Genomic DNA, 13,141 nt, shown 5'->3' on the forward strand with positions numbered 1-13,141 from the left:
CTGGTACAATGCGTCAGGAAACTTAGCCTTGACAGATTGAACATTACCGGATGTCTTGGTTTCCTCTGTAAGGTGATGACCATCTACAGCACAGGTGTCAAACTCCAGTCCTCGAGAGCCGCTCTCCTGCAGTTTTTAGATGTGCCACAGGTACAAAACACTGGAATGAAATGGCTTAATTACCTCCTCTTTGTGTAGATCAGTTCTCCAGAGTCTTGCTAATGACCTAATTATTCTATTCTATGTGGTGCAGCAGAGGCACATCTAAAAGTTACAGGACAGCAGCCCTACAGGACTGGAGTTTGAGACCCCTGCTACAGCTTAGCGCTGTAAAAAAGAGAGGAGGGGTTGTGCAAACACTGATTTTACAACTTAGATGCTGTCCTGCTTTGTGTGTGAGAGGTTAGATCAGTACGAGCAAGTGAATGAGTCTCAACACCAAATGCATATACACCAAAAGAAAGAATGAGAAAGGCTGACGTAGAAGAGTGCTTGAGGCTTGTAGGAAGTGGAAAACAAAATGGAGGGAGGTGGATTAGTCTCGATTCCAAAGCATCATCTTTTCTTTCAGATGCAAGCCATCAACTCATTGCTTCTGTTTGTTAGCTGTATAGCAGCCAGCAGCTCCTGTTCCCTCCTGCATTTTTAAATAGGTAGTGTGTGTTTAAACAAAAAAAAATGTCCTGGTCTAGGTTGCATTTTCTAAATGGTCAGTAAGTAATGAACAGTAAGAAAGCATACAGGTAAGCGGTGCCTTGTACTGTTCAGACATGCTTTGTGTCTAATCTGTCTGAGCTTGAGGTTTTTTGCAAGAAGAGGTCAAATAATTCAGTCTCTGGATGTGCAAAACTGCTACAGCCCATGTTTCATTTTCCTCCCGCCTCATAATTACCAACTGCTTTGTTTTGGTCTGTCACGTAAAAGGCATGAAGGGTTTGGTTGTAAAGCAAAAAGCTCTTGGAGTGTGAACACATCAGTTGATTCTCTTGTGTGATTTATAGGACATTGTTTCTGCTTTGCCAATACAAAAATACATCTATGAGCACAGTATTGGAGTAGATTCGGAAATACAAACTCAACCTCCAGTTTGTAGCCGAAAAGGCTAACCTGACAGCAAATTTGTCAGAGTTAAATCAACACTGTGCCGAGTCTATTTGGTTCTTCTCACAACTGGTATTAATTTAACTCTTTCAGAGTTATTTCAACAGGCGACTGAATAATTGTAACTTTGGAAATAGTCAAAACTACTCAGTCTCTTGTTGAAATAACTCTGAAAGAGTTAAGTTAATACCAATTCTGAGACGGAGAAAATACACTCAACACAGTGCTGATTTAACTATGAAAAATTTTCTCTATAGAGCTGATTTTGAATGAAGTCACAGTCTGACTGGAGTAAAACGTCACCTGTTTGTTCAGCTGGCACTTTTTTCAAGTATTCTGATTATTTGTTTCTCCTCTTCATCAGGATTCCCTCATGTTTCATCCAACTTTAATGCGTTTCGCTCTATTTTTCTCCAAGGTGTCGCCTTTGGGTTTTAAGTAAATAACGGCAGGCCTGAGTGCTTGGTGTCAGAGCAGCTTTAATATGAGGACATTAGTACCCTTCTACTAGGTGAAGGGTACTAATAGGCTGAGGTTTGAACATTTTTCCTGTTGAGATCAATAAACGTCACGGATTAGTGACTGTATGTCCTCCCCTGTGTCTGTGGTTTGGTGTCCATTGACGTTTTGACTGACAGGTCCATTGTCTGACAGACTGTGTTTCCTCCTCTGGCTCCCTTTCGTCATCCAATGGGCTTGCAGCCTCTAACGGTTACCAAGGATCCCTGAATTGAATCGGCTCTAACTCTAGCACACCCGTTCCTGCTGATGTATGCATGTTGACCCTGCAAGCTCCCTCATAAATGGACAGGATGCAAGTTTGGATGTAAGGGTTAACAGGAGGAGAAGAAGAAACAAAGAACCCAAAAACAGCTAAGGAAAAATGCCTCCAAAGAAGAGAAACAATGACATAGTCGATGTTGAAAATGGTGAGATTTTTGTGTTAATCTGCTGTTTTTTTAGAGACCCTTACATTTACTGATAGTACTACATTATAAAAGCGTATCTCTTATTGCAACTTGTGTTGGAATTATTTTTGGTAATTGTTTTTCCAGTTGGGATGGATGTGGATGCTGAGTTTGACAGCGACAGTGAAGGTGAGAGATTCAAGAATGGCAATATCAGTCTTATCTGCTTTAAGACAGAAAACATATAGCTACTAAAAATAACTATACTTCTTCATTCACATGTTTTTGTCTATTTGATAGTCATAGTTGTTGCTGCTAACAATAGTCCAGCCGGTAATTTTAGTGAAAATTTTTTTTTCTCAATTTTGGATTTTTAATAATATGCAACAGTAATAAAAGCCAGATGCATTTAAGGTACTACCTACATATTTTTCTGCAACTCTATTAATATTTTATTGACAGGGAATGACTATCAATAACGTCGTTGCAAATCTCATGTACTAACAATAAACTGTTTGTTTTTTTTTTCCACAGAAGAGGCGAGGAGGAAAAGTCGAAACAGAAGAGCTAAGATGCAACGCAAAGCCAAGCATGTCAGTGAAGATGAGGATGAGGAGGATGAGGACGAGGCACCCCAACGACGAGGACGAAGGAAGTTAACCAAGACAGATGATGATGATGATGATGATGAGCCCCCTCAAAGACGAGGACGGAGGAAGACAACCAAACCCCAGGACAGTGACGAAGACGATGATGGAGAGAAACGAAAGGCAGCAGCAAGGAAAGGATCAAGAGCCTCCAGGAAGAAGGCTTCTAAGGAGCAGAGCGATGAAGAAAGTGAGGAAGACAAGGGGAGAGGAAAAAAATCTGGGAGAGCTGTGACCAAAAAGGAGAAAGAGGAGCAGAATAATGACAAGAAGGGAAACAAGAAAGGAAGAGATGAGGAGAATAAGGACAAGAAAAAGAGCAAGAAGACAAGCAGGTGCAAATGTCTTTTCTCTGCATGGTTTAGGTTGCTTTCTGCATGCGGCCTTATTCATAGTCCTCAAACAAAGCTAATAGATGAAGGTTACTGAAATACATTATAGAAACATTAAGTAAATGACACCTTCTGCAAAATGAATCCCCTAAATACATTTCTTATATATGCAGCTAATGTTTTTAACATCAGTTAGAGGACCATAATAGCAGCTGCAAGAACAAGGTAGTTTCTGCTTGTCAGAGTAAAAAAGAAGGTGTTTGCCCTCTCTCTCTCTCTCGACTGACTTTTAGTCTCAAGCTGCTACTTATTAAGTTTTGCACACACAAAAAAATCCCCATCTCGAAACAACTTTCAGAAAGTTGTTTCTGTGGCCGTTGAAACTTAGTTTCTCCAATGTGGTGGATATTTTGGACTAATCTTTCTGAATTCTGCAGAGTTCATCACAAGAGACATCTATGTTCTTTTCAGCAGCTCCTCCTCCTCTTCTTCATCCTCCGACCCGGACGAAGAATCATTGTCAGAGGGAGAGATGGCAGCCCTGAAGGAACAGGTGGAGGAAAAGAAGAAGCTGATTGCGACGTTAAGGAACAAACCGTGGCGCATGAAGAAGAGGCTCTTGCTGCTCAAGTAAAGAGAAAAGCTCAACCAGTTGACTGAAATCCCATTTCCGCATGAGTGAGACGGAGAGGTCTGGGTTTGTTTTCATGCAGAGATCAGCGAGGACAGGTTTGCCCAAAAGAAGCATGACAGAAGAGAAGCTATAACTTTTTCATGAGCTTGTTTAATGCATGTTGTTGTGGTTGACTCAATTCATGGACTTCAAAACATCATTAATCAGTAAACCACCCCAGACTTGTCCGTACACCTTGTTTACTCTGGCTTTTACAATTACCAGTGGAGGTTTTTTTTTTTTTCTTTTTTACCTTAATGGAGGACATAATTTGATTCATAAATATTTGTTTTTTTCCCATGATTGCACAAACAGGGAGGCCCAGGATTTTGTTGAAAAGTTTGAAGGCGCTCTAGGAAAAGGGAAAGGCAGGAGACTGTATGCTTTCAAAGTCATGATGACAAAGGTAAAACAGTTGGCATATTGTAAGCATAACAGATAGTCTTTGTGGAAAATGAAGTTAAACTTTCTAAAACTCTTCTCCCCTAGAAACTAATCAAATTCAATCGGGATTTTGATAACTTCAAAACGGCTTGTATACCCTGGGAGAGGAAGATAAAGGAAGTAGAAAGTTAGTACCAAAGATCTAGTTTCTCTAAAAGTCCTCCACCGCTGTCTTTCTGAGCAGGATTTTCTCTTTGCTCAACCACAGGTCACTTTGGATCTTCAGTCGCATCATACTTCCTTTTTCTGAGGTGGATGTATGGTTTAAATCTGGTCCTGTTTGGGTTCATGTTTGGCCTGGTGGTGATCCCTGAGGTGGGACTTTCTCCTCACAGCCCTTGTTAGCAAGTGCAAGTTTCACTATGAATCCTCTCAGTTCTCTTGTGTTTTCCTTTGTGTTTAGATTCTTATGGGTCTACCGTATGGTTCAATTCCCAGGAAAACTGTCCCCAGAGATGAACAGGACACAGCCATGGACTTCTCTGTTCTCTCTGACTTTGGGGTGAGCATATTTGCTCCATTCCTACATATCTAAGGCAAAACAAATTGCTGAGCTAACAAAAGGGGAAAAACAACAACAACTGCCTTCCAACTTTGAAATTTGATTAACAAATGACGTCTAAAGTCTTAAAGAAGACCTACCAGTCTTCAGACCTACAAACCTGCCAGTTTGTAGGTCTTCTGTAAGTCTGTTTTGGATAATTTAATCTCTTCTGCCATTATCTGTTGTGGTAGCAACATCGGGTTTTGATAAGGAAGGCTGGTTCTACCCCAGTGGAGATTATTGTATTAAGAAGGATTTTTCATAAAATGAAGAACACTACGATTGTAGTTTGAACATCCTCATCATGAGACTGTAATACAAAAATAGTATCTTCAGTAAGGGGCTTCAAAGAGCCACTGTAACATGGACCGCTACAGGAGATCCTTCCAGCTACTACAACAGCTCGTTGAAGGAAGCTGTATAAAGTGCAAACTGATCACACAGGAGTAATCACACCAACAGTGATTCAAAAGTATTTTTATTGGTGGTTGAAAATCTCGGAATTGATGGTTGAGCCTAATTTCTGTTTTTATCTCCTTGGCAATAGAATTGTGTTTTTTGTTTTTTTTTTGCTTTTGAGTTTATGTTCGTGTCTTCAACAGGGTTACTGCAAATATTCCATTTTATTCTACGGATTCTACAACAACGAACGAAGCATCGGGCTTCTGCAGTTCAAACTCCCTCTGTCGTACCTCCTCACCAGTGTCGGCGTTTTCGGATACAGCTTGTTGGTTGTCATCAGAACGTATGCAAAAGATTAACATGCGGGACGACCATCGTTAGGAGTACAGATGAAGAAGATGGCTCACGGCTGTTATTTTCCCAGGATGGCTCGTAACGCGAATGAAGGAGGAGACGGGGGAGATGAGGGAGAGTTCATCTTCAGCTGGAAAATGTTCACCAGCTGGGACTATCTGATAGGAAACCCTGAGACTGCGGACAACAAGTACGCCTCCATTACTACCAGCTTCAAGGTTAGCAGCTGTGTCTGTTTGTGTGCTTAGGCTTGTATAATTTTCAGAATATCTTCATATTAAGCTTTGGAACATGAAAAACTATCAAGACCTTAAATTTGGATTACCAAATAAAAGATTTCAACATCTCAAAGTGTCTAGGTCTTTCGAGATGTGTCGTTCAACATGATGTTTTAGGTAGGAGACGGGTTACTGTATATCTGACGCCACTTATCTGTTTTCTAGGAATCTATTGTAGATGAACAGGAGAACCAGAAAGATGAGAATATCCACCTCCGACGGTTCCTCAGGGTTTTTGCAAACTTCCTCATCCTGTGCAGCCTTGGTGGCAGCGGGTATCTCATCTACTTTGTGGTGAAGCGGTCTCAAGATTTTGCTAAGATGGACCCCAAAACACTCACGTGGTTGGAAAACAATGAGGCAAGTCTGCACGTAATGTCCAAAGATGGAACACGAGAGTAGCAAAGGAGATCAGTAAATAACTTCTCTCCTCCGGTGTATCAGGTGGAGTTTGTGATGTCACTGCTGGGGCTTGTGTGTCCTCCTCTATTTGAAACCATTGCAGAGTTGGAAGACTATCACCCTCGTATTGCACTGAAATGGCAACTGGGACGCATCTTCGCCCTCTTCCTTGGAAATCTTTACACGTTTCTCTTTGCTCTCTTTGATGAGGTTAATGAAAAGGTGTGTTTTACAAAAGACACCAGAATTCATATAGAATGATTTTTCTACTAATCATTATAAATTCACTACAACAGAATAATAAAACACTTATGCAATGTGTGCAAATATTTTCCAACTAGATTTTTAGATACAATTTTTCTGTATTTAACTGAAATACTTAGTAATTTTCCGTGGATAGTATGTTCAGCTTGATGTGGAGTTCTAGGTTTTTCATCACAACTTTGTGTTGGTATATTACATACAATCCCCCCAAAATTACGTGGACACGCATTACAGCGTTTCTTTAGCTATACAGTGGTGCCACTTTGTTAGGGAGACTTTTGACGTGGTTACTTTAAAGAATTACATATGTGTTACATTAAATAAGCAAAATGCTACAGTACATATTGAAAAATTCAATTGGAGGACAGTTTTAAATGTAGAATAGCAACTTTCTAACCAGTCTAATTAGTGTTAGCATTTTCCCATTAACAAAAATTAATGGGAAAACCTCTAAAACATCGGTTTTGTTTACATAATGCTATCACACACATGAAGTTGGTTTTAGAAATCACATTAAGCTTGCCAAAGAAAGAAAAAGTTTAACAAGCTATTTAATTCAATACACCACATGAATTTGCACTGTGTGAACTAAGCTACTAAAAATTGTTTGTTTTGGTTGCATTTTTAGCTGGAAACTGAAAAATCCATCAAGAACGCAACTGAATGGGCTTTACACCAATACTACGCCAACTATAGCTCGTTCTACAACACCACAAATGTGCCTCCTCCGAATGTGGCCCCTGCTGATGTCATCAGGGGCCCCTGCTGGGAGACTGGAGTTGGAAAAGTCAGCCCTGATGTTATGCCTTGTTCAGTATTGATTTGTAGGCACGGACACATGCCCGTGCTTTCTCATAAGTATGACTTACTATCAATCTGATTATATTTGTTACTCTTTGCTTTTGCCTTTTTTCCTTCTGCAGGAATTTGTGAAGCTAATTGTCTCAGATGTGCAGGTTACCTTTTTGACTATTCTGGTCGGTGACTTTCTGCGTGCTTTCATTGTCCGCTTTCTCAATTACTGCTGGTGCTGGGACCTGGAGGCCGGATTTGTGAGTATTTGTGAGTTCAGATGTGTGGCTACGTCAACATGCCTTTTCATTTTAGCTTGTTTAGCTAACCAAAACCGAAGTTTGTTTACATTTGTTCCTGCATACTCATCTCCATTTGCATTCTTCTCATGCAGGAGTCAGTACAACTTCCCTCGGTTAAATAGTTAAATAGCTCCTGATTGTAAAACACAGTAAAGATGTCAGAGTTTGCATTAGCTTAAAGTGAACCTGATCTACAAAGTGACATCTGGCAAGACAGGCGATCCTAAGCATTAGGGGTAACATGAGATTGAAATGAGATCTTAATTACAGAGAGGGAGATGAATGGAGGGAGACAGAGACAGTGCGACAAAGGGAGCAGCATATACAAAGTGTATTGACCTGCTGTTTTTTAATTCAGGTCGGTGTATTAATCTTGCTGTTGTGTTTATTCTAGCCTTCATATGGAGAGTTTGACATCAGCGGAAATGTCCTAGGGCTTATATTTAATCAAGGAATGATATGGTAAATTCAATTAATCAATATATTAGGATGAGATCAATTTGTTTATATTTGGGAGTGCATACTTCCTTGAACTTCCTAGCTGTTTTTACTATTACCTGTCAAAACCCACACAATGTTAAATATTTATTCTGAACTTGCTTTATTTAAATAAATAATTAGTTCGGTGTAAGCTGATAAACTCTTATTAAAATAATGTGTCTACATTTGCTGTCGTCCACAGGATGGGCGCATTTTATGCTCCTGGTCTAGTGGGCATGAACGTCCTGCGCCTCTTGACCTCTATGTATTATCAGTCCTGGGCAGTGATGGCTTGCAACGTTCCTCATGAGCGAGTCTTCAAAGCCTCACGGTCCAACAACTTCTACATGGGCCTGCTGCTGCTGGTGCTGTTTCTTAGTCTGCTTCCTGTTGTGTACTCCATGATGACTCTGCCGCCATCCTTTGACTGTGGACCTTTCAGGTAAGTTTATGTGCAGGGCAGTGGAGAGAAATTAAATGCAAGTTACATCTGTGATTATAGTTTTGCGAGTTACTAGCAGTCTGTTAAGGAAACAGTTTTGGTTAGATGCACTTTCCTGACAGTTTATTAGATACCTCTTGTTTGATTTTTCACTCAAATAGTGAACCAACCAACAGCTAGCTAAAGTTTAAAAAGAGCGTCAAAAAGAAGGAAAAATGTGATTTAAGTAAAGAGCAGTTCCTCGTCTTTGCCACGCTTCAGCCTTTGGGAGCAACAAATCTGAATTTTGAGTAAATCAGGAAGCAATGATAGTTATTTGCAGCAATCATGAACTTTCCCACTTAGGTAATATTTTTTATTTATTTATTGCTTTCTTAGCTGAGCCGTTGATATAAAGAGCAGTTAAACCACAGTACACTATTTCATGTTTTTCTCCAGTGGCCAAGAGAAGATGTATGATGTGGTAATAGACACACTACAGGCCATGCCACCTTTTATTGGGAACATTTTTACATATGCCAGCAACCCTGGGCTCATCATGCCTGCAATCCTTCTTATGATGTAAGTAAACTTTGAATATAAATGGAATGCTGTTTTCTGTCTCTCAAATACATATAACTTGGGATACTTTAATTTTGCACATATGTTCTGACACTGATAAACTGTCAGATGATGGCACTGATGAATCTGTGTCATCAATGTGTCATTAGGGAAATACCAATTGTATTGGCTTAGGGAAACCAATGCAATTTAAAAAAATTACCTCTGTGCCTACTTTTGTGATTACAGTGTAATTATCTATAACTTTAAGGGAGCATGTTATGTGCAACAATCTCTAGTTTAAAAAAACTTTTACTGCTTCACAGACTGGCCATCTACTATTTGAACACAGTGTCAAAAGCATATCAACAAGCAAATACTGACTTGAAAAAGAAGATGCAGATGGTGAGTATTAGTGTGCTCTTGTTTACGTTCTTCCTAAAGTGTTTTGTGTTTTGTTTTGTCCAGCCATCAGCGTTGTTGTCTGCTAAACTGGTTAAAATTTCAGGCTCGAGATGATGAGAAGAATCGCAGGAACAACAAGGACAGCACCAATCAAATGATGAAAGACTTGGAAGACCTGCTGCCGAACAAATCTCTCGCGCCGACTCCCGTTGAGGAAGAGAAACCGCTTGGTACACTGAACCTTTTAATGTGCATACGTATTGCATATATTCGGATGTATTCACCTTGTTCTTGTATCGTTTGTCTTTCCAGATATTGTAATTGATAAGACTAGAACAACTAGAACAAAGCCAGGCACAGCAGGGAAAGGAGTATCAGTGCAAAAGGAGGCTTCACTGGCTGCCCAGAACCCCAGGCGCCCCGTGACCCGGGCCCCGGGGCCAAGAGGGGGCCCCCCTGGAAACATGAGGTCGCCTCATCCTGAGCCTGGAAGAGGCAGAGGTCAGGGTGCAGCTCAAAGAAGATGAACAACAAAAGAAATTTTAAATGGCTCACCACAAGTAGCAACCAATGGTAACATCACTTTCACGGTCACCAGAGGGAACTGTTGTGTCACTGGAGTAATATACTTTTTTATTAAATACAAACTTTTGTACATTTGTAAATTGTAGAAGTATTGGTTTAACGTATGCAAATAAAGAACTAGATATAACAATTCATCACACTGACCTAGATATTGCTAGTGGGCTGTTACTAGCAGGTAGATTTCAAAAATGCAATGGAAACATGATCTGCTGAATTATACCAAAGCAATGAATGAAACAAATGATAGAAAAATAAATGCAAAGACTGGATGCATTCTGCCCTCGCCGTCAACTTAGTGTTGTTATCGTTTGTCTCGTTCTTGATAAACGTGTTACTATCTGCTGTACTTTGTCCTGTTTCTTATCCCTGCTTCTGATCTGTTTCACCATTTGGTTTGCTTTGTCACTTGTCATTGTCCCAAATGTCTTCGGTTACTCTTATCTTGTTACCTGCTCATCAGTAACCTGCGTCCTTTCACCTGATGAGTCTCGTTAGTCTTATACTTGACTCTCAAAAGTTTAGACATCCCTGTTAAAATCCCAAGTTACTGTGATTAAAAAATAAATAAAATTAAGGCTGCAATAAATTATTTAAATGTTTTTACACATTTAATGTAGTGATTATTTTTACAATTCAACAGAAAAACAAACGCATGCTACAATACCTTGGTAATTGTCAGGTTTAAACACCTCTTAAAACAGATTAAACAAACACAAGAGCCTAACCTAACAGTTATATAGGTCTGCAATATTAAATTAATATTTGGCTGAAGCACCACGTTATTGAATCTCAGCATCTAGTTTTGTTTGGTGCACATCTAAAATCACTATATGAATCTTATTAGCATAAAATAAAACTCAGTTGCTCTATAAGACTATTGTAATATTTGCTCATCTGCACGTCTTTAGATAAAACCATAAAGGATCTCAAGAAAAACTAAATTTTTCTCCTTAGATTTATTAAAAACACAACACGGAAACTGTAGCAGAAGATTTCCAAGATGTGATCAAACTAAATGGAGTGGGTTATTGTTAGCCAACACAGTCCATTTATCATTTTAGCTAATATTGGAATATTAGACCATTTTACCAACAACACAAAAGGAGCTCCAGGACTTTTTACAAGTATTAATTGTTCTGGATGTGACAATGATCTTCTGTATTCTCCATATCTTTGGATTGAAGAGTTAAGGTGAAGCTTTGTACTCCAAGTGAAATATCCAAGGCTGGATAAATTTTTCTGAAACCTTATCAGAGAATGTGCCCATTCGATGCAAGTAAACTTCAAAATTAGTTTATAATTCCCGAGGTACTATTATCATTACCAAAATGGCACTGGCATTACTCAAACATAGTGGTGGCAGCATTATGATCTGGGCTTACTTTACATTGTTGACCCACAATCAACAGGTGTCTACCAAAAAGCTGAAAATGGAGAGCAGGTTTAGTTTTTACCATCACACTTAGTCCAAGAATACATTCAAACCAACCAAAGAATTATCAGAAATTTAATGTATCTTCCAAGACATCCCATTATAGATGTAGGCGGAAGAGCTTCTGGGGTTTTTTGGACAGAGGGGCGTCTCTGCAGGAGGATTTTATGGGAACTGAAGGGGAGATAAATCTCTTTGATCAGTAGAAAGCATTTTGCTAAACACATCAGAGATTTTGTCTTGTGTTGTTCTGCACAAGTGATAAATGAGACTTCTATTGTCATTCAACTTGGAGGTTTAAAACTGAAACTGAGAAAACTTCATTTACCGTAATCAGCAATGATCTATGGCTATTTTCTTCATATCTTTCTCTCCAGTTGACTCAGATTTCCAGTAGTTTTCAGTTGTCCCTTATTATTGTTTACTGTCAAAATAATTCACCATAAAAATTAGGAACTAAAAGATGGAAGTCAGCTGTTTCCTTTGCAAATGTTCCTCTTAAGCCTAAATCGCACTCCATTTGTGTTCATCTACTTGCAGAAACAGTGCCAGAGGAAGTGCTGGCATCAACAGAAGGTTAACACCAAAGGGTCAAAGGTTACAGTTGGCACCAGAGAATTAGGCCGGCTCTGAACAGTCGAGTGGCACCAGTTTGTACAGAGATGAGGGAAGGCCGGGACAAATGTACCACCAGAACTGAGCCTGGATCATATTTGCTTATAAAAACCCCTATAAGCTAACATGGTAATAGAAATATTTTGTAGAAAGAGTTGCACGTATAACCACAGAGATAAATAATATACAGTATAAATATTTTGGTTTGATCCAAAAGATTTATACAGGTCAGAAACTGGTCGGTACTTTCTGAGCAGTACATTAAGAAAACCACAGTGAAGCCACTGTCACTGCAGACAAAATAAAAGTTATACCTCTGTCCAATGTGCCTTGCAAAAATGAACATAGCCTTTGAACCGTTTTTCACAGTTATTTATGTTACAACTTTCAACTTTAATCTGTTTAATTGTACTTTTATGTTATAGGGCGGTGTTTAAGCAGTGCATAATTGCTAAGTGGAGTGTAAAGGGCAACTGGTTTTATTAATACTTAATAGAAGTATCTTTCTCTTCTGTTACAGCTGCAAGGCTTCTAGTCTTGCAGCTGTACATTTTTGCGTTTGTACATTTACTGACTGAAATTTGAGCCGATTCTTTGTCTCAGGACAGCTGAAGTTCAGTCAGATCAGATAGGAGAGTGCGCTTCTTGTCAAAGAGAAAATAGTCAAGTACATTCACAGAACTAACAGATTTTCTGAAGCAGATAAAAGAAAACATAAAGCTAAAAAATGCACACAAACTACAAGAGTAGCTCAAATGGGAAAAGAGTTAACTTATGTTCACAATTTCTGTCAAGATTTGTATCTTTTCATCTGACATCACACTGCTTCGTCATGGCATTCATATGCTTGAACTTTTTCACATTATTCTTATGGTAGTTACAACAAGCTTCAGTGCAGGTTATTTGAGTTTTCGCTTGAATTTAGAGCTGGTCTTTGAGGCATTGTAACACATTAATATACTTTAATCTAAACCATCCCAGGTAACGCTGCCTGTATGTTTAGGACTGTCCTGTTTTAAGGTGAATCCCTCCCACATCCGTTTGACAATTCATCCTGGATCCCTGCAGTGAGCATGTCTGTCAGAGCTGGGGATGGGACCAGGAGAGCATGACGGAGCAGCAGGTCAAAGGCGTTATCGCTGGAGCTTACAGTGTTGAGCGTCCTGCAGTTGAGCCTGAGCTAAAGTGACAATTAGCTC

General features: G+C 39.4%; 1 protein-coding gene across 1 annotated transcript; it reads left to right on the forward strand.

Annotated features, from left to right (window-relative positions):
• The first annotated feature begins 1,984 nt into the window (after window positions 1–1,984).
• Window positions 1,985–10,357, forward strand: tmc2b (transmembrane channel-like 2b). Its single transcript, XM_044110992.1, has 20 exons — window positions 1,985–2,030; window positions 2,157–2,198; window positions 2,544–2,991; window positions 3,460–3,618; window positions 3,977–4,067; window positions 4,151–4,232; window positions 4,314–4,420; window positions 4,509–4,607; window positions 5,252–5,394; window positions 5,476–5,623; window positions 5,849–6,043; window positions 6,128–6,307; window positions 6,978–7,136; window positions 7,273–7,401; window positions 7,838–7,905; window positions 8,126–8,365; window positions 8,804–8,926; window positions 9,232–9,310; window positions 9,414–9,540; window positions 9,623–10,357. Exons 1-20 carry the CDS (start codon window positions 1,985–1,987, stop codon window positions 9,835–9,837), a joined length of 2,880 nt encoding a protein of 959 aa, XP_043966927.1. The 3' UTR covers window positions 9,838–10,357.
• The last annotated feature ends 2,784 nt before the right edge of the window (window positions 10,358–13,141 follow it).

This window comes from Gambusia affinis, linkage group LG03 (assembly GCF_019740435.1).
Source record: "Gambusia affinis linkage group LG03, SWU_Gaff_1.0, whole genome shotgun sequence".
Classification (NCBI taxonomy): Eukaryota; Metazoa; Chordata; class Actinopteri; order Cyprinodontiformes; family Poeciliidae; genus Gambusia; species Gambusia affinis.

Coding starts and splice junctions, on each gene's coding strand:
- tmc2b (XM_044110992.1), top strand. CDS start 1,985: ATGCCTCCAAAGAAGAGAAACAATGACATAGTCGATGTTGAAAATG. Junction 7,137..7,272: donor GGGAGACTGGAGTTGGAAAA/GTCAGCCCTGAT, acceptor TTCCTTCTGCAG/GAATTTGTGAAGCTAATTGT. Junction 7,906..8,125: donor TTTAATCAAGGAATGATATG/GTAAATTCAATT, acceptor TGTCGTCCACAG/GATGGGCGCATTTTATGCTC.